Source organism: Amblyomma mixtum, chromosome 2, assembly GCF_055824585.1.
Source record: "Amblyomma mixtum isolate Tamu chromosome 2, ASM5582458v1, whole genome shotgun sequence".
NCBI classification, from domain to species: domain Eukaryota; kingdom Metazoa; phylum Arthropoda; class Arachnida; order Ixodida; family Ixodidae; genus Amblyomma; species Amblyomma mixtum.
The window spans coordinates 28,395,454-28,416,106 of NC_143013.1; the positions used below are offsets into that span (position 1 = coordinate 28,395,454).

Below are 20,653 nucleotides of genomic sequence, written 5' to 3' on the forward strand. Positions count from 1 at the left end.
AAATATTATACATTAATAAGAAAATGGACAAAAATTACATAGATGAATGGGCTTCCTCGATGGTGGTCTTGAAAAGTCGGTGAATCATGATGGTGGCCACTTCAGCAGGGAGGTTATTCCAGTCACGGGCAGTCTGTAGGAAAAATGATTGCTGGAATGTGGTGGTATGGGCACGTTCAGATACTATGTCGAGAGTAAAAGGTCGCAATTATACACTGCAACTCATCATTTCATCATCATCATTTATTGACCCTTAAAGGCCCCTGGGTGGTGGGGCATTACATAAGGGGGAGGCGTTACATAACAAAAATAACTCGTTAAGCTAATTGTAAATTGCTATTTATACGTGGCCTAAACAAAAAAAGTAAGAATGTCATCGGGTATGGAAATTCGCTGGATATCAATTCATGGAATTAAAAGAAACAAAAATGCAATGAGAAAGTTCACTAAAGCTGTGTAAGAAATTACCTAATTACACTATATAATTTAACATAACTTTTGATCTAAGACCACCAGCTCAATTATGACTACATTTTTTTAATCAGAAGAGAAAAACGCATCTGTATGCAAAATTTCATGAGATTCTAGCCACAAATAAAAAGGTCAGTTTTAAGACTCTCATCCCCCCTTAAATAACGCATACAGTGATGATAGTAACTACAGATGTTTTTGCGCACAAAAACAAAAATTTGCAGGCAAAAAAGGGAAACAAAACTTCTTGTTTCACATATGTTTTACTAATCAAAATATATACAGATTAACGCAGAGTAAGAACATGGGGTCAGATGTTACTTAAACACCTGTTCCACAACATCTATAAATGTCTGAACTAAAGACCACTCTGAGACTGGGTCCAGAGGTGGTGTTTTCGTACGGGACATGCTTGGTGAGCCCTGGCCACCTCTTCGCAGATGCCTCTGAACTTCGGTCTTGATAAGGTTCTGAAAAAGAAAAATGGATAAATAAACAAGCAACTCATCATCATCCTGACTACGTCCACTGCAGGGCAAAGGCCTCTCCCATGTCTCTCCAACTAACCCTGTCCTTCGCCAGTTGCGGCCATCGTATTCCCGCAAATTTCTTAATGTCATCCGCCCACCTAACTTTCTGCCGCCCCCTGCTTTGCTTGCCTCCTCTTGGAATCCACTCCGTTACCCTTAAAGGACCAGCGGTTATCTTGCCTTCGCATTACATGCCAAGTTTACGAAATAGGATCTCAAATGGCCAAAGCTTGTGCATTTTTTCTTGCAAAAACAGCGTCGTTTGCATTCTAGATGCATTTGTATTCTCAACGCACTGATATTGAACTTGTGAAAACATTTGCGTGTTTTATAATACATGCCACCTGTTCCGCTTTGCAAGCATGTATTATACCTCAGTGCCTTTATATTACACAGTATATATTTTATGACTTCCTGTCATACCATTAGATATTCCCATATATAGATCTCTGTTCATCCTTTCGGTTATTGCAACGAATGTGCTTAGAATTGCTTGAAATTGCAAATGGTGCCCTAACCGGGGGCTTCTTCTACATTTTTTTTTTTTAAACATGGTATTTGAGAATAAACACAAGCTGTAGTATGAATTTAGCACCGGACAACTAAGCAAACCAGCCCTCTGCACAAACTCTCGTTAATATTACGTTAGAACAGGATTTTGATTTTTTTTTAAATGTGAAACGACCTGTAACAGTAGACTGTACAGGCAATGGACTGGCAGGAGGTATTTGCTAACCCATCAAGTTGTCCCTTTCTCTTTCAGTGGGCATGCACGTGCACTATGCAGTAGCAGTGTGTGAATATTTGAAACTTCGAATACTAGTTTGCAAATAGTATTTACTATTCGATTCACACTGCATTTCCGCTAGTTACGAACTTCCTGTTCATCTGGACTCCAGGCCAAACACAGTGACATTTCCAACTGGCCATAGAGAGCTGCTGCAGGTCAGAAAACGAAAGACAGTTGGCTGCGAACCTACCTCCTCCAACTCGGCATCTACAACACGCACACAGAACTCATAGAGGCACACAAGACCGCCCAAATCCACCGCCTCTCACGCACTAAACACGGGCGGCTCATACTTGACCGTCTCAACATCAACCCCATAGGCGACGTCCACCCCACGACGCCCATTCCGATAAGGGTCTATAGCCGCCTAGTTATAAAACCAATCCCCAAAAACATGCTACCTGGCCACCATGATACGCGCCGTCAGCTGAAAGCCCAAGCACTAGACGCCACATACCTTGCCGACGAACACGCAATATACATAGATGCTGCACGGCAAAGTGCAAACACATACGTGGCTTGTGCAACCACGCCACAGTCTTCTCTCGTCACCGCCGCCACAGTAGTAGCTCACTCTCCGACAGCGGCAGAAGAAACCGCCATCGCGCTGGCCATCGCTGACCCACGTACGCGCACAGTCCTCAGCGACTCCAAAAGAGCGATACAAAATTACTCGGCAGGTTTTATCTGCCACCCCGCTGCACGCATCCTTCGCGGCTGCACTCCCGACCATAAGATCAATCTGGTCTGGGTACCTGCCCACGCTGGAAACTCTGGAAACGAAGGGGTCGACCGACTAGCCCGAGGACTAACCAACCGGGCGGCCGGCCCCATGGACCCAGACGCTCTTGCCGAGGCTCCCCAGACCTTTGCCGAAATTACCAATCTCTACAGAGAGATGAGACGCCAGTTCCCGCCTCCACACCCCGACTTGAATCGAGCGCAAGCCACCTTGCTCCGCAGGTTGCAGACACACTCCATCCTTAGCCATTCTAGACTCACTCATCACAGACGGGGAATACGACCCCGTCTGCCAAAATTGTTACCAGGGAGAAATCGCCACCCAGGCTCACATCCTCTGGGGTTGCGCGGGAAATCCGCCCCCTCGAACCTTACTGCCAGCTCCCTCCGAAGACGGATGGAACCAACTCCTCAGAAGGCCAGACAAGAGCATCCAACTGGCACTCATTTCGTGGGCCCAGGAAGTCGCCCCCACCTGGGGGCCACACCAAGCCCACCTGCCCTAAATCCCGCCAATCTATGGCAATAAAGTTGTTTCTCTCTCTCTGGCTGCGAACCTGACTTGCAGTGATCATCTCGTTTTAGATGACTACGATAAGACGTAAGGCATTCTCGGGAGCAGCCCCGCTATTGGATGATGGCGCAAGGGGCGAAACTGCTGCCCATGTGCGCTGCTGCGGTCTTTTCATGACAACCGCTTTGACCATTGTCAATTTTTGTCAGTTAGAATCTAGAAACTGCATAACTTAGGTAGGCCGTAAAGGCCAAGAAAAAATGGCTGAGGCTTAGCTTAGGTTAAGCCTAGTCAGATGCGAAGCATATTGTCGCCGAGTTGCATATCGAGCACGCCACTTGGCTAGACGTTCTTCACGCTCTTCATCAGTCTCTGTAGCACGCCGCAACTTTTGCCTCTCATTCCAACGAGCAGCCCTGTCTCCAGGAGGCATCTCTATCCCGTGTACGCCTAGCAGAGGCAGGCGCACCCCCTTGTATACCGCCGCTTCAGCATCACGTGTCCACTACAGCGCACCTAGCGGCAGAAGCAGGAAACACATTGGTCGCGACGCCTCGTGCGACGGCGCGAGCTGGGGCCCCGTTTCTCCTATGTCGTTACGTCACGCATCACGTGGTCCTCCTTGGTCGCGACGGCGCGAGCTGGGCCCCCGTTTCTCATCTGCTGTGACGTCACGCACCACGTGGTCATCCTTGGTCGCGACGCCTCGCGCAACGGCGCGAGCTGGGCCACCGTTTCTCATCTGCTGTGACGTCACGCACCACGTGGTCATCCTTGGTCGCGACGCCTCGCGCAACGGCGCGAGCTGGGCCCCCGTTTCTCATCTGCTGTGACGTCACGCACCACGTGGTCATCCTTGGTCGCGACGCCTCGCGCAACGGCGCGAGCTGGGACCCCGTTTCTCATCTGTTGTGACGTCACGCACCACGTGGTTATGACATGGAGGTCACGAAAGGTCAATGGTAACGACACCGCCGCGCTCGAGGAGCTGGGTTGGGCTATTTTAGTATGCTTCGCATAAAAATGTATGCCTGAAAGGTCCGCATCGAAGCCAGCCTGTGCAATCGTACGGCAAACAGCGCGGTTGCACGCTGAGGCATCTAATAGCATGGTTTCGTTTTTGCACCTTTGGTTCGCGACAGTGTTTGAGCCCATCATGGGACTTGCTGTCCGATGAAACTGATAAGCGAGAGCTAAGCGGGTTACGTGTTTCGGGCTGCATAACACAACTGGCAAATGCCTTCAGACATCAGTAGGGAGCCTGGAAGGGATGGCACCGCTTGTGTTGCTGCGATTTGCCAGCACTGCCCTGGGCCTTGCCTCTCCAATAATCGACCACTGACATCACTCCTCCAGTAAGGAGGTATCTGGCCACCTTACACTGTTTCATGGTAGCATTCAGTCTGCTCCTTTGCCCTGTGAGCATTAAGTCAAATTGAGACATCAGACCTTTTTCACTGAATGCTGCTGTTATCATAAGAAATGTAAACAGAGTACTAGTCTACAAAATAAAATTTAATACTATTAATACATGATTCCCACTCCCTGATTTAATGCCTGGTAGACCTCACGAGCATAATAAATTAAGCTGATGAATGGTGAAGACAAAAAACTTGTTTTCAGTAACTCTAGTTCTTTTTATAACTGCGTTTTGTGGGAAAAAAAACTGTCTTTAGTTATAAGTACCGGTACTGGTATCTGAATTTGATTTGCAACCAATTTTTACTACAGTAAACCTGGATATAAAGAAATTGAAAAAAGTCAGGGATTTTTCGCTACGTCCAGGTTTTCGTGAGATGACTCAAAAGAACAATGCAGACCGGAAAGAAAAATAAGAAAGCCCGGTTGCTCGAAGTCATAAACACGGAGAAACATTTCGCGATTGCCCTGATAGTGCGACTGGGGCAGTAGCCGCCACCATCTCCGTCGTGGCTCGCGTAGCGCCCCTATGAGTGGGGTGAGGAGAGGCGGGGGAGCCCCTCAGCCGAGCTAGAGGAGAATATGTGCGTGCCGCCACAGTAGACTGGCCGCAGAGAATCATGCCTTTTCCCCCATGTTCCCTCTCTCGGTCTGCTCGCCACTGTTGCCTCAGGAAACGGACTTTATGCACTGAGTCGCCGGCACTCTCCGTCCCGCTCCTGACGCACGAGAGCTATTGGTGCCGGAATCACGCGAGCAACCATGCAGGGGAGATGGGTGTGCACTGCTCGTGCTGTTTCTTTTTTTGCTGATGCCTCTGATTATGAACAGTTGTAGTGCTATGTTCCAAAAGTGGAAGCAATGGAGATAGCTAACGGCGCTGAAGAACGACGCGCTGTCAACTGTGGTTGCTTGTTGCGATCGTGGTTTATCGTCAGGAAACTTCTATGCCAAATTTTGTAGCTCGCTTGTTGCGATCGCAGTTCGTGCTTTATCGACATGAAACTTTTCTACCAAATTTCGTAACTCAGCGCAAGCTAGCAGATAGCATGGCGAGTTCGTTACACCAAGGTCAACCAAGGAGGTGTCAAATACTTGCGCTTCAATGGGGGCAGCACTGGGGAATCGAGAAAGTTCGTAATATCGAGGAATTCAGTGTACGGAGGTTCGTTACACCCAGGTTTAACTGTATTCGTTCGTATCCACTTCGCAACCAAAAATTTGATATTCACTTATCTCTCCTATGCAGGCTATTTTGTTTTGCGGAATAATGTTCGCAATCTCAGCCTGACTGTGTCTTGAATAGTGTGCCTGTTTTCCCACACAGCACCAGTGATACACAAACAGCATGACACAACATCACTGTGGAGCACTTATTTCAAGTCCAGATTAAGCAGACTCTACTAATAATCTAAAGGCTTGTCCTGAAATTCTCCAGAAAAGCCACAATCATGCAGGGGGTAAGCAAAGCGCAACGATGTGAAAAAAAAAATGGCCAGGCACTCACTATCTCACTGCTCAGTGTCCTTGACAAGACCTGCTTCTCCTGGAGGGGAACAGCAGGCAGCAGCCGATACAGCAAGGCCTGGCCCAAGGCGACTGACAGGCTCATCTCCAAGACAGCAAACTCCAGCAGCCTGCATGTGGGAATACATTAGCCGAGCCATACAGGAATAGAGTTGCAAGCATGGCGCACAAAGGATGGGCGGTGTTATAACTCAAGGTAGCAGAATCCCACCGCTGCCACCAGTTGTTGTGGCGCACAGGAAAGCTCGAACCCGGGCTCCATTTGGTAGCGTGTTGAGTCGTCGGGCTGAGGAAAGTCTGAAGCTTCAAAGGTTGGGGAAATACGAAAACAAGCAGGTTTAATGGCAAAAGAAAACTAAGACACTTATTTACATAAATTTACAAAAGAAGAGCAAGGAATCAAAATTTAAGAGTTCATGACGTCGAACGACTGGATGAGCCTTTTACCCAGGGCCCAGAGCCAATGGATGAACCTATTACCCAAGGTTCAGAGCGTTCGTGCTCACTTTGGGCGCAGGTTAAATAGCCCAAGGCTCCGCCCTTTCACCAGGCGGCAATTCATCGTGACACAAAAGATCGGCACCACACGTCACAACCAACGAAGACACCTGTTGAGAGCCCACACGTGGGAACTGGCGAGGAGGAGCGTAAGTCCGCATCTCTGTCGCACTGCGAGGCAACCATACTGTTGTCAGCTCGTGTCCATTGAACACAGGTGTGGCCTGATGACGTCGCAGCTGCAGCTGTGCCGGCTTCCTCAGATTCGTTCCGAGTTTTTTTCAGACGAGGGGCAACCTTTCTTCCCCGGTCGTCGGTCCTTCTAGAAGGTCGGCACCGAGCTGTGGGGTCATCTTGGGGGTCAAACGACCCATCGAAATTGCCACTACTGTTGAATCCACCACCGTTTCATCGCGGGTCTCAAGATGGGTCGTAACAACGGCAAGGACGATGCCTCAGTTATCTTTGTGTTCTTGATGTGTACATAGTTTGTTATGATACCTGCGCTTGCCTGAGATGCTGTCCTCAGCCCAGTTACATCAACCCCAGAAAAAGAACCCCTCCCATTGTGATCTCCAATATCGTCGACCAGCTGCGCCCATCCTACCACCGCAAACTTTATAACCTCATCTGTGCACCTGACGCTCTGCTGCCCCTCCCATGTCTTCCATCCCTTGGAATCCACTCCGCTACCCTACGGGACTGTCAATAATGCATTCTCCATATTTACATGCCCTGCCCATGTCCATTTCTTTGTCTTTATTTCAGCCTCGTCTGAACTTAGCAAAGTCATTGCAGGTACTGACGTGCAAAACACTCAAAAAGTGCTCCTCATTTTTACAGTTCATACACTGACACAAAGACAGACAGTATTGTTGCTTGCGTGAAAATCCTGGAATATGGCATTCATTCAGTGAGCTGATATGACTGGACAATGGCAAGGTTCTAGCTTCCTGGGAATGTGTCGAGGACAACAGCAAAATTTTTTTTGAGACTGAATGATGTAGATGAGTTATTAAGGCTGAAAGCTAGGTATTTTTGACTGAAGACGGCGTGAACAGTTGGTTCCCTGCAAAGCATAAGCCCTGAAATTCTGCTGCACTTGGTACATGCCATTTGAGTAAGCGCAAAGCACTACCTTTGTTGGTGATGGTTCCCCGATGCACCAGCAGGGGATTTTGCAGGAGACTGGTGTTTGTCAGTCTGCACCAGAAATGTTAATAAAGCATTACCTCAATGTCACAATAGAATCTAGCACAATCAGACTAGCAAACAGAAGAATGATCGCCCTGCCACCGACCTTGATAAGAGACTTGAGACAGAGCTGTGCAGCAGCTATCAGGGTGCCGAACGTCAACTGTTGCTCCTGCTCCACAGAGGGTGACTGGAAGGGCAGCTGGACTATTGGTTTCCATTCAGCAATGTCCAAAGCCTGGAAAAGAAACACAACATGCTAGCTCAGAAGCAGTATCACAATGCACCCTCTAGTTGTATGCAGTTGAATGGTATGGTGTATAGTTGATCCCAAATATATTGAACATATTGGCTATATCGAATAGCCAAAATTTCCTGCAAAAATTCAATGTAAAAGTATAGCACAACTGTTAGTTTTTATCGAAATCCTGTTCAGCAGAACATTCAATACATCGAATGGTGTGCCATGCCCTTGCAAGTGGTGCTAACGGCATTCCCGTGGTCATTTCGCGCACAAAGCTGGCAGCACTATCCATGTGAGCATGCTATAAAACTGCATCACGCAGCTTGACGAGAGGAATGTGGACTGCGGTTGCAGGTATCTTTCGGCCCGGCATACCTATTTTCAACAAAACACCGGTGCCATGCAGGAAAGTCTGCATTCAATGCACCGCTCATCGTGAGATAAAGCCAACCTAGCTGACCAAAGTTTCTGGGCAGTTCTCGCCTGGGCTGCTTCTCTGCTGAAGATGCAGCGCTGCGGAAACCAACTTAACCAGATTTTTGTGTTTAAAGTGTACTGATAACAATACCAAACCTCTTGTGATAGGTGGTGGCTAGCTCCAAAGCACCACTACTGTTCTTTCAATGCGAAGTGCCCAGGCTTGGTGACACCCAGCGAGTGGCACGCTGCCAGTATGCCGGCAAGCAGACTGTTGCTGCTGGGACTGTGCCATAAGCATGGGTGTCGTATTCACACTTCTAGGTTACAGACAGATAGGCTTAGCTATTGCCATGTTTTGATATACTGAAATTTTGAGCGATATTGTTCAAGTTCGATGTATCCGATATCAACTGTATCGAGTTTAACATCCTGAATTATCAGGTGTACTATAGGGGATGCTGTAATGGAGATCTCGACATTAATTTCAACCTCGTTGGATTTTTACATGCACTGACATCGCACAGCACAAGGGTGTATTTTGAATTTGGTCTCCATCGAAATGCAGCTGCTGCAGCCAGGATTTGATCTTAGGCTCAGCAGCGCATGCACGCCAAAGCCACTTGGTCACTGCTGTGGGTTATATAATCAGCTGACTGAAGTTGCATCTGTTATATCCTGTATTTGTTAGAACAGCACATACATGAACCTGTGAACACACATAAGAAAACAAAACTGAAACATGAACAATGCTACGGCCTTTGAACATGCTAATGTTTAAGCTAAAACTGTACAAGAATGGAGGACAACCTTCTCTGCACAGTCAACTATTGTGTAGCTGCATATTTTGTGAAGCTTGAGTTGATGTGTAAACGGAAACAATCTCACACTAATAGTTTTTCTATCGTTTGCCTGTAGATTCCTCTGACTGACTGCAAGTCCCTGAGGGCAAAATATATAAATAAATGAATTATTAAGAGTAAAGAAGGGCTCACAAAGGAGGGCCCAATGCTGGTCATGTGATAGATGATATGACATTCAATGCTAACAATTCACGTTTGAAAAACACGACATATGCACATTTTTTTTAGTTTGTGCTCTATTGCAGCCAGCACAGCCAAGCTAAGAAAGCACAATGGCCGTGCAAGGAAAACAAGGTTCTGAAACTAAAGAAAAGAACGATGCAAAATGATTCTGAGAATGAAATTGTTACCTGATCAGACAAGGCTTCGGCCACACTGGGACTGTACTGTTGGCAGCAGGACAAGCAGACAAACAGCAATTCCAGGAGCCTTGGAGAGCACAGAAGGACAGAGTAGCTTTGCAACACATTTGCTAGGCAAAAGCAATCGAACGAGCTTAAACGGAAAGTGAAAAGCAGGCTTGAAACCAGGCGATGACAACAGAGATGCTTTGGAAATAACACAGTTGCTCATCCGGCCCCAAAAATGGCTTAGGTGTCTGTACTTAGATATGAGGCACAGCACAACGACTGATGACCGGAAGATATTTAAACATGCTGCTATGTGTTTTCAACTTTTCAGGGTGTCTTTCATTGCATCATGCTGCATGTCCACGTAGTATGAATGTTTACCAGGTAGCCTAGCTTTACACTACAGTGAAACCTCATTATAGCGAATGGGTAAAAAGACTGTAAAATGGTTCGATATAGCCAAAATTTGTATCATATAACAGCGACTGGGAGAGACCTTTTCCATAATTTTAGCACTGTTTTAAAGCCGCTCGTGGCGAATGCAGAGGCGGCAAAAATATGAGCGACAAACGTCAGGTAGGTTGGCTTCCCTTCAGCGCACCACAGCAAGCAGTGGAAGCAGGTCAAACGTCAGGTAGGGTGGCTTCCTCGCACTACAGTGGTGTCGTGTAAAAAAATCGGACGCCAGGACGAAAGCTATCGCTCCGTGACAGTCGATGCGAGCAGAGGATGGCTGATGGAAAACTACAACAATGACCATGTCGCTGGTTCTGAGGCATTATCTACAGGTGCGAGAGGCGTGAACGTGTGCTGACCACCTGGCTACCACTTGTTCCCGCCACTAAATCTTTTGTGGCGCTGTTGGCAAAGCGACACAAAAGTGTGAACCATGGCGCTGACACTTGCCGCACCACCGCTAGTCACCGGTATAGTGAGGCCATTAGTCACCGCTGGTCACTGGTGAAGTGTATTGAGGCTGCCTGCCAACCATGGAGGCACAGCTTGGCGCTGGACAGTTCGATACTATGTACCGGCTGTTCCGTATTTATCTGTCCATGCTAGAAAGAATTCTCCTGCGCAAACTCCTGGACTATATGGGCTCAAACGCCGACTGCAAGGTAGCTTATGATGGTATTCGTCTTTCGATAAGTAATTTAACATGTACACTTGCCTGCATTTTCAGGAATCAGCAAAAAACTGCATTCAGCTGTGGCAGAACTTTTCGTCCAGGCGAGCGAAGAAGCCAGCTTGACAGGCTGCGCCATCTGGCGAGGAGCAGACGACACGCACATTCCAAGAAACCACGCGAGGTGCGCTTTCTCGCCCCAAGCCATGACATCGGTTGCCTCACTGCTCGCCAGATGGCGCAGCTTGTCAAACTGGCTTCTTTGGTCGCCTGGACGAAAAGTTCTGCCACAGCCGAATGCAGTTTCTCGCCGATTCCTGAAAATGCAGTCAAGTTTAGATGTTAAATTACTTATCAAAAGACGAAGACCATAATAAGCAACCTTGTAGTCGGCGTCTGAGCCCATATAGTCCAGTAGTTTGAGCAGGAGAATTTCTCGTAACAGGGACAGATAAATACGGATCACGCGGTATATCTGTTATATAGCAAACAGCATTTGATATATAAAGTAAGAAATATATTTGTTTGTTCAAAATATTTAGGAACAGTTTGATATAGACAGTTATTCATAATATCTGCGTTTGCTATAACGAAGTTTCACTGTGGTACCTTTATGGCTTGGGTGACATAGTGCCTTTTCAAATGTTTGCTCCAGGGTAAGGAAGAGGCAGTCTAATAATAACTGGACATGCCAATGCTTCAGCACTTCAATTCTATAAGTGGCAACAAAATGCGCCTCACTTCCTCCTCGCTTCCGTCAGTTTGGGAGACGGGTCGGTGACATCGTCAGTAGAGAGCTGCCGTCTTGGCTGGCTGCCTTGCTCTTCGGGCTGCGGCTTGATGGCAGATCCTTTCTTGTACTGCGCGCAGCAATTCGAGAGACAGAGTAGGTAAGGACAAGTTCATGCAAGACAGTGAGATAGCGATAAAACCCCGATAATACCATTTCTTGCCCTGCAGTGAACTCGGCTGATGGTATCAATGGTAGTTAATTAGTACAATCTATTACAGGAAAAACAACTAGAGATATCACCTTTCACAAGAACAAATGCACATTTATAGATCAACAAGCTCCCTATATCGGTTCAAATAAACCGTATTTTGAATTTTTCTTGGCATCTATCTTTGCCTGAGGCTCATGTTACACAGCCAAAAACTACCTAATTCTTCTTTTTAGCTTTGTTTATCTTTTGTATCAGCCTTTCGCAGCCAGCACTGACACTGCGAGCAAGCAAGTTAATGCTGGAGCAATGACAAGTGCAGACAATGCATACTGGGGGTATGATCACCTCAAGCATGTGCTGTAGGAGATTAGGCCGGCTAAGGTAGGCAACTGTGCATGACGTCAGGGAGCTGACGCTCATCTGCAGACAAAAAAGAGAGAAAAGAACAGAGAATAAGAGAGAAAGTCATGAATGTCCCCTTACTTCCAGCTCTTGGTCCACTCGTGCCATCAACCACTGAGCTTGACATCATATAGTAGCATTCCACTAGAACAGGCCAGCGCATTAGTGACAGTAGTGCACCCAGAGTAAGGTGTACGTTTTGGGCGTTATATAAATGCTTTGCACCTGTATCAAACCGCGTAAAGGCACATCAGTACCTGAATTTTCTTAGGTTCTCAGGTGCAATCAAAGGTACTGAATCGCTTCTGATGATGCACCAACAGCTTGCATTTAACACACAACCGCCGCAAACCACATCTCACTGGGGACAGCACTTCTTGGATAAAAACACTTGGTTCTTTGAAAGCATGTCTGGGAGAGCTGGAAAAGAAACACTGACACACAGTAGTGTTTGCATTTGGGCGGCTTCCTTCCTTTTGGTGAAAAAAAAGCTACGTAAAAAGGGAACCTCGTTGCAAATGCTCCAGGCGGCCGATCTTAAAGATGATCTAGTACAACCTTCCAATATACATTTTGTTCCTGAACCAAAATTTCAACACTTAGTTAGTACTATTATTATTAGTAAAGCTAACTAGAATGAAAAAATACTGGATACCATGACAAGTGACTCCCAAAAGCACTTACATTTCACACACGTCGGATGCCCCGTATTTTTTTAAAAACCTCAGTTAACTTTTGCTAGGATGCCCTGTATAACTGCAGCGTGAGATTTATAATTTCAGAATACAGTAGAAACTTGAAGATATCAATCTCAGGAGGTCCTGAAAAATATCCGTATCATTTAAACCGAACAAAAAAATCTGCATGCGAAAGCACGGGAAATGCATTCGCACAGATCCTTTTTGCAGCTGACGGGATTTATTTACCGCCGTGCAGCACTACTCACTTCCTGGGGTTTGTACAGCGCAAACGGCGATCGCAACGTCAGCGATGCACAGGCCGTGTGCCACTGCTCACTTGAACACCAAGGATGTGCAGGCCGTACACCGCTGCTCAATGGTCGTGGTGTGAACTGAGCAAATGGCGATCGCTGTGTCGGTGGCATGTGGGCTGCGTACCACTGGTTGTTATACTTGCAATGCATACTGTGCAACAGGCAATCATGCATCAACAGTTTGCAGGCAGTGCATAACGCTCGAGGGTGCGGCCTCAGCTCGTGCGCTCGCGTCATCCGTAGTGGCGCAAGATAGAATTCTTAACACCCGAAACTCTGCGCATTGTACACAATGCACTCTGACCAGAGAATTTTACGAATTCGCGCCATCCCAGAATTCGTGTCAACCATGATCGCACCATCGAGACTACTGCATCTTGCCGTGCCATGGCAGATACGCAAAAGCAAACATATCAATATAAATAGTGACTGAATGAAATAGAAGACAAAAGCCTGTGGACCACCGCTCACTCCACAAGCTTATCCAGGTAATACTGCAGAGGAACATATTGTCACTTGCGGAGCAGCGATAGAACAAAACAACAAGCAAAGCACAGATACACACATACAGTGCCATAATGTGAATAAAGTGGCCTACCATGAGTGTTACTAAAGGATTTGTTTGGTTGCATGGGCACGTAGTTCGCAGAGAGGCCACTTTGCAGACAAAGCGACAGGTCACCAGGGCTTCGTCAATTTGCGTCGGGTTGGAGCGCACTTGCGTAAGGCACTGAAAAAGAGAAGGGCACAAAAGGTCAACTAGTATGCTGAAATACCTCTGCACAGCCAGTTGGTTGTCGTAAAAGATCTCTGAAAGTGATGCCAGAGTGGGTACCTAAAATGCGAGTGGAGCAAGAGCAACATATTTTAATTTGTTCATTCCTTTAGTGTTGCGCGAGCAAACAACTTCAATCTTAAGTTCTGTGGCTGCTTGATTTTCAAGGCTGTCTATGGCAGGTTATTGATGTAGTACTGAGCCACGTATATCCATTGAAGGTGACGCACTCAAAATCTGCAGAATAGGAGCAGTCGAAGCAAACAATCTTACGAAAAATACACTAAACCGTCATCAACTCAAGTTTGCATATCTTGGAGTACTGCTTAAGTTGGAAGTTTTTCATGTTTCACTATAGCCACTGTGCATTTGTTACTGCCTATCTGGAAATCCTCCGAGGACAAAATATGCATGTCTCGAAACTCGGCCCTTAGCTGGTGCACTCATTTTTGTCAGCCATGTTTCGCTGCCATGCTGCTACATGGGACTCATTTCTTTATAATTTAAGTTTATGGTCTGCATAGCGGAGTTGGCATAAAAATAAAGGTGCATAAGGCTTAATCCTTCAATGCACAATCAGCACACTCAAATTTTCCACTTCGCTAATTTCAAAACTCATTTTATCTTGAAATTTCCCACAGTTATAATAACATACAGCTTAAAGGAAAACAGACACCAAAGTTTAATTCTGTGTTTAGAATGTGTGTGTGTTTAGAAAACATGAACAGCCATGTGCCAACAAGCAGTAAATAATTTATAATTGAATTTTTTTCTCTCATGCCACTTTGGTTTCAACAATTGAATGATGGCTGTGATGTAACAGATGATTTTAGGTCACATCAGGCATACAAAAACTACAGTACTGTCGCAGCTTTCTTCATTTTAATCCACATCAACTCTTACACAAACCTGCGCAAGAGCTGGAACCATAAAAATTGAGCAAGCGGCAATTATATAACAGTTTTTGCATGACTCACGCGACCTCAGCCGCCATTTGGCTGTTGGAACCGAAACCGAGATAGCACAACAAAAAAAACTCAATTATAAATATCTGGCGCCGGTGAATTCCACATTGTGGCTCACACTATACACTATTGCCTAGTGCATCATTCCGAAGAAAGAAATTCGTTCAAAAGTTTAGTGTCTGTATACCTTTAACACTGGTTGCAGTACTATTTTGTGCTAAAGCTACAAACTGAGGTACATGATAGTCGACACTGAAATAGTAACTGCAATAATTTTTTAGCTAATAAAAATATCAGTACAGTGCACTTTTGTGTTTCATTGCCATCAAATTGCAGCCAGAAATCGAATGCATGACTTCATGCTCAGCAGCACAGCACCACTACCACTGAAGCGCTGCTGCAAATTAACGAAGAGCCTGAAGTCCGTGACAATCACAAATATAATTTTTTTCATCCACGCGAATTTATCACTAGGAAGGCACTTCTGTATTTACAATCTCATCCTTTTTTTTACTAAAGCAGTCAAACTTCCCAATCCTCATTTTCCAGAGTGGCTTGCTCAATCAATGATGCCGTCTCACATGGAAAACCATCTTGCAGCGACAGCTGTTAATGGCACAGTTCCCGGTTCTGTGGTGTCGGCGTAACATGGAGACGCAATGAGGAGAAAAGGGGAATGGCGCTGTTCACTGCGCTATGAATTCATGGCATCCACTGCACGCAGTGGTGAAGAACTAGCGCTTGTGTCAAACACACCTATGAGAGGAGAAGGGCATCACAGTGTTGCGTGGCAAAGAGCACATTCACCACTGCAGTCAGCTGTCTCTGAATATCGCATTAGACACGCATCATAATTATCCACAAGGTATTTGAATTTCCATTACTTGTTTTGGTGCATGGTTGTGAACTTCTACGACAAATAGTTTGTAGCTGCACAGCAGTGCAATCAATGAATCTATGCCTCTTTTCTTTGTCATGCAACCAAATGCAGCAGTCCATGAGAGTGAGAGGCACCAGAGCTATTTCAGGCCCTCAAACACTTTTCACACACCTTCTTTCCAGCAACTTTAGAACAACAGGCACCAAAGACAGAGCTGGCAGGGAGAGAGCACACCTTTGCTAGGAGATCATGTCTGGCACGGCGAAGAGATGAGATTACTGCTCCACACACAGCCCGTTTTGGACATGCTCGAGCAGGAACGGAGTGGTTCAACAAGCCAGCTTTCTCACTTAACCCTTTGAAGGTTTTTGCCGTATATGTACGGCGGCGGTTTTCTTTCCCGCAAGGTCTTTGCCGTATGGGTACGGTTTCGATCTTCTGTTTGAAATTTTGCGCCAAAAGAACAATGCGTGCTCACTGGGGAGTGCTGCCACCTCTTAGGACTTACAAGAAGTGTTTGAATTTTGTGCTGCCTTCTTAGGGAGATAAGCAGAACTTATGTCTAGCTTTAGCGCGGTGGCACAGACTGCGGCAACACCCCTTTTGTAGTTTTGGTTTCGCCGTGTGATCGCAACAGAGTCGAGCGAAATTGAGTTTTCTTTCTGTCAGCACTATCTTGCAGGGGCTGCCGAAGTTGATTTCTATCTTTATTGGCGCTGCTCTTAGCTTGCTTATCACCGTTGCTCGCGAGGTATTCTCGCCCTCTGTGGCAAAGCGCCTACGCGGTTTCGATTCCGCCGCGGGATCGCAACGGAGTCGCGCGAAACGTGTTTTCTCTTTGTGGGCACTATTTTGCAGAGGCGGCGAAAGTTGATTTCTATCTTTATTGGTGCTGCTCTTAGCTTGCTTATCACCGTTGCTATTGTATTCTATTGAACATTTTCCAGTTGTGAGTGATGCTGTCACCAAAGTACTGTTCCTAATTTTTTTTTACTATTTATTCTCGATTATATACATTTTGTAGATTCAAGGTCCGCAATAAAGTAATCTGACCACCTGGGACAGTTTTCTTCAAAATAATTCGACCCTCAAAGGGTTAAAAGAACGCACAATGCGAGTGCAGCCAGACTTGACTTCCTCGCAAGTTGCATAGCTGCTCTTCACCCTGCCCCACACAGGGGAGTACATTCTGTTCCTCCCCCGTTATCATCAGCATTCTAAGTTCTGCTGAATCACGGGCATAGTCACCAGGAACAACCTGAAACAATTTCAATGCTCAGTTTCACTCACTGCGGAGAGCCGGTCCACGTGGACTGCCATGAAGCCCAGGGCATCCTCGAAAAAGAAGTGGCGCAGCGAGTGCAGCAGCGCAGTCACCAGCTGCACCAGTAGCTGGTACACGGTCTGCCAACCCTTGTCACTGCCCTGGTAGCAAGCCATCAAGTACGGGCTCACCTGGTGCACAACACCGCTGCACTGAAGCGCCTCCGCCATCTGTCCAGCAAATGAAACAGTCATTTACAAAGTGCCAGCCAAGACAGGCCAATCTAACCTAGCAAGTTTTAGTCACGTCAGCAAACAAAATTGCACAAAACAGTGCTTTCATCTTGCCACCAACTTCATCCTTTTTTTTTTTATGCATCTAATGTACAGGTGCCGTCAAAAGTAAATGGAAGGCAATATTAACGAAAACATTTAATCATTGCCCGCTCAATTCATGCATCCTTGAATACATATGTGCAAACTAATTGTGATTGTGTGAATTGCACTGTGCACCAACAAACATGGACCATTATGCTTCAGATTTAAAGAAATTAAATTTTTTTGACAAAGTCGCCTTCCATTTACTTTTGACGGCGACTGTACATTTATTGTATTACCCATTTCCCTAGTAAAACAAAACAAAGCAATGGAATACACTGAGAACTGAATCGGCACCACACTGCAACAGCAGCTCCACCAGCTCTCATCCCTAACATTTCTGCGGAGATGCTGCGCAGACTCTGTGCTTTTCATTTCCAAAGAAAACAGAAGTTTAGCCCCGATTCAAGTTGAAATCCAAAGGTGCCACATGCTGTCAACTTTATTATTTGGGCAAACTACCCCGCCCGCAAAAGTCTAAATCCATCGATACCTGAGGCACGGCTGTCAGAGTGAGGAAGAAATGGCAGATTGCTTGAGCCAGGCGGCTGTCCTTCATAGTCTGCAAGTGCACAAGACATGTTTGGTCAGCAAGCTGAGAAAAGCACTGGCTTGCTCCCAAACCCCCTAGTATATTTCACAACACTGAGAACACTGCTACCACCGCTCTTAAGAAGTTTGAGAGCTAGAAGCACAGCGATCTAGTTGGATAGTTGCACAGTAGTGTAGTGTAGTGTGAAGTGCCAGCAGCGACAAAAAATAGTCTGAATAGTGAAAACAACACGTTACTCTCGGAGAAAAATTTAATGCCTTTTTAGTTCTTTTTTATTGTTCCTTGTCCAGCCTATCACTGCTGGGTTTTTGCATTATACTGACACTCCCTATTTATTGCATCATTTGCGATAACCATTCGGTTGCTAGAAGCACTCTCCTCGTTTATATCCTTCGATCCGTTTGCTTGTGCTCTTACACAATGAATCAACTAACCTAACTTCATGCTTTGCTGACCAAGGAGTACTAGTAGCACTTTAAAACTCAACTGAAATGTATGAGCAGAAACAGGAAGCATAATGAGAATCGTCACAACACTCAAGACATTTTGGCTGCCATGCCATGAGAGGCAACCTTCAGCCTGCGCACCTGAAGCGATCCCTGCAGCAAGCGCCCAAGCTGGGCAACAATCAGGTTCTGCTGAAGAACAGGAATGTAGCCAGTGTTGTCCTTGGAGAGCGAGAGCAGTTCTTTGAGGAGGGTGGTCAGGGTGGTGCAGGCCTGGATATGCAGGATGGAAACAGATGGGGAGAGAGAGAACGCTCTATAACGGGAAATCAGAGGTCGGTCTGGACTGAACAAACAACCAGTAGCAATGTGGACAGTAGAACTTCGTGCAAATTAGAATTCACTTAAGGGGGGACACTGGTCTTGAAAAAAAAATTTTTATTAATGAAGTCACAGTTACGAAATCTTCAGGGCATATGTATTTTTGTGTGGTGATTCTAAATATGTAATTTAATTTCATGTAAAACAATTCCTTGAGCACTTATGCAATTTTTATGCGAGTATTTTGCGGAGAGTTTTTGAAGAAAATTTGCTGCGGGAAACTCGCCGAAATGCATGCCACTGGGTTCTCTTGACACCAAGGAATACAATAAGGGTGAAATTGTCTTCCTGCCTATCATAGAACTTAAGTTATAGAGTTTTGAAGTTGTCGCTTCAGAAATGAGAAGGAAAATGTGTATTCCTGTGTGTGAAGTGGCAGCTTCAGTACCCTATTACTCAAGTTCTATGAGAGCCAGGATGATAATTTTACCCTTATTGTATTCCTTGGTGTCAGGAGAACCCCCAATGGCATACATTTCAGCGAGTTTCCTGCAGCAAATTTTCTTCAAAACTCTCCGCAAGATACTTGCATAAAAAGTGCATAAGTGCTCAAGGAATTGTTTTACATGAAATTAAATGACATATCTAGAATCAGCGCACAAAAATACGTGTGCCCTGAAAATTTCATAACTATGACTAAATAAATAAAATTTTCTTTTCAAGACCAGTGTCCCCCCTTAAAACTTCCAGTTCCAGTTCAGGATCCAATTATCAACTGGATCTTCACACACCCGGGATTTTGTGAGGAAAGTGTGTACACCTTGCAACCCAATCATCTTCTCGTGCTAGAGAACTGTTGTACACCTAAACACACATGCATACATTTTCCTCCTTTTTCTTGTGGTAGCATCGATACTCTGCAACACATGCAGCACTTCACTGAGCCCGGCTCTCCCTTCACGAGAGTGACGTCATCAGAGCCCATCACTACAGCCTTAACAGTGTGTACTCAGTCTGGAAAGACAATGGTGCAAGTAAAGAGTTTCCTCCTAGCCTGTTGCTTCACACACCATGAACGATACACTGAAGCAATGGGAAAAGGGCAAGACTGTGTCGTTCCATTTTTTTAAAACCAAAACAGGAAAACTGAAGCCTTTCTGAAGGCTTGTCAGCTGCTGGCAGCATGGCTTCTTCATTCATGGAGCAAGAAGATACAGGAGTGGAAGCACTGCCATTTGGCATGATGCAGCAAGGTCACAAGGGCCTCAGGTGACTCAGAACAAATCACACGCTGGCACCATCCACAGCGGCGAAAAAGATGACTGCTCCCTGCCACCACCCTGCTCACTTGTTGCATCTTTTATGGTACTGGTCAGTACCATCATGATTGGTTTGGTTTGGTTTATTGGGGTTTAACGTCCCGAAGCAACTTAGGCTACGAGGGACGCCGTAGTCGAAGGGCTCCGGGAATTTCGACCACCTGGGGTTCTTTAACGTGCACTGACATCGCACAGCACACGGGCCTCTAGAATTTCGCCTTCATCGAAATTCAGCCGCCGCGGCCGGGATCGAACCCGCGTCTTTCGGGTCAGCAGCTGAGCACCATAGCCACTGAGCCACCGCGGCGGGGAGTACCATCATGAGGCATTCCGTCTCAGTGTTTTAAACCATGTGCAGACACATGCAACATGTAACTGACAACTTGCACAGCTGCCACTCTCACAGCAAAATGTACAAAAGAAGCATGGAAAAATATGTTGTTGTTTTTTTTTGAGAGGGGAAGTACTGTAACTGACTTTCATTTCAGATGGGAGATAATTTTAGAAGGTAGATAAGGCACCATGCTGCCAGCACATGGGAGCCTTAACACATTTCATACAGTGCTGCGCTAATTCAGCGGCCGCCTCCCCAATGACCCCTCAAAAGTATCCCCAGTACTTTTTCAGGTACAGTTGAGCCCATTTATAGCGAACATGACGGTCACATAGATTTCCTTCATTGCATCCGATGTTCGTAGTAAGTGGACTCCCCGTATAACAGCCAAAAAA

The 20,653-nt window shown here is 46.0% G+C and overlaps 1 protein-coding gene across 3 annotated transcripts in view; it reads right to left on the minus strand.

Moving 5' to 3' along the window:
* Positions 1-715: 715 nt before the first annotated feature.
* Positions 716-20,653, minus strand: part of Nup188 (nuclear pore complex protein Nup188) — a 74,322-nt gene continuing 54,384 nt past the window's right edge. For all 3 annotated transcript variants that reach the window (XM_089570981.1, XM_089570980.1, XM_089570982.1), the window contains 11 exons: positions 18,426-18,557; positions 17,779-17,847; positions 16,935-17,138; positions 13,623-13,754; positions 11,974-12,048; positions 11,426-11,544; positions 9,559-9,637; positions 7,791-7,922; positions 7,629-7,693; positions 5,973-6,102; positions 716-941 (listed from right to left, as the gene is read on the minus strand). In XM_089570981.1, the coding sequence (XP_089427107.1) occupies positions 789-941; positions 5,973-6,102; positions 7,629-7,693; positions 7,791-7,922; positions 9,559-9,637; positions 11,426-11,544; positions 11,974-12,048; positions 13,623-13,754; positions 16,935-17,138; positions 17,779-17,847; positions 18,426-18,557 (1,290 nt within the window). In that variant the 3' untranslated portion in view covers positions 716-788. The remainder of the gene's footprint in view (positions 942-5,972; positions 6,103-7,628; positions 7,694-7,790; positions 7,923-9,558; positions 9,638-11,425; positions 11,545-11,973; positions 12,049-13,622; positions 13,755-16,934; positions 17,139-17,778; positions 17,848-18,425; positions 18,558-20,653) is intronic.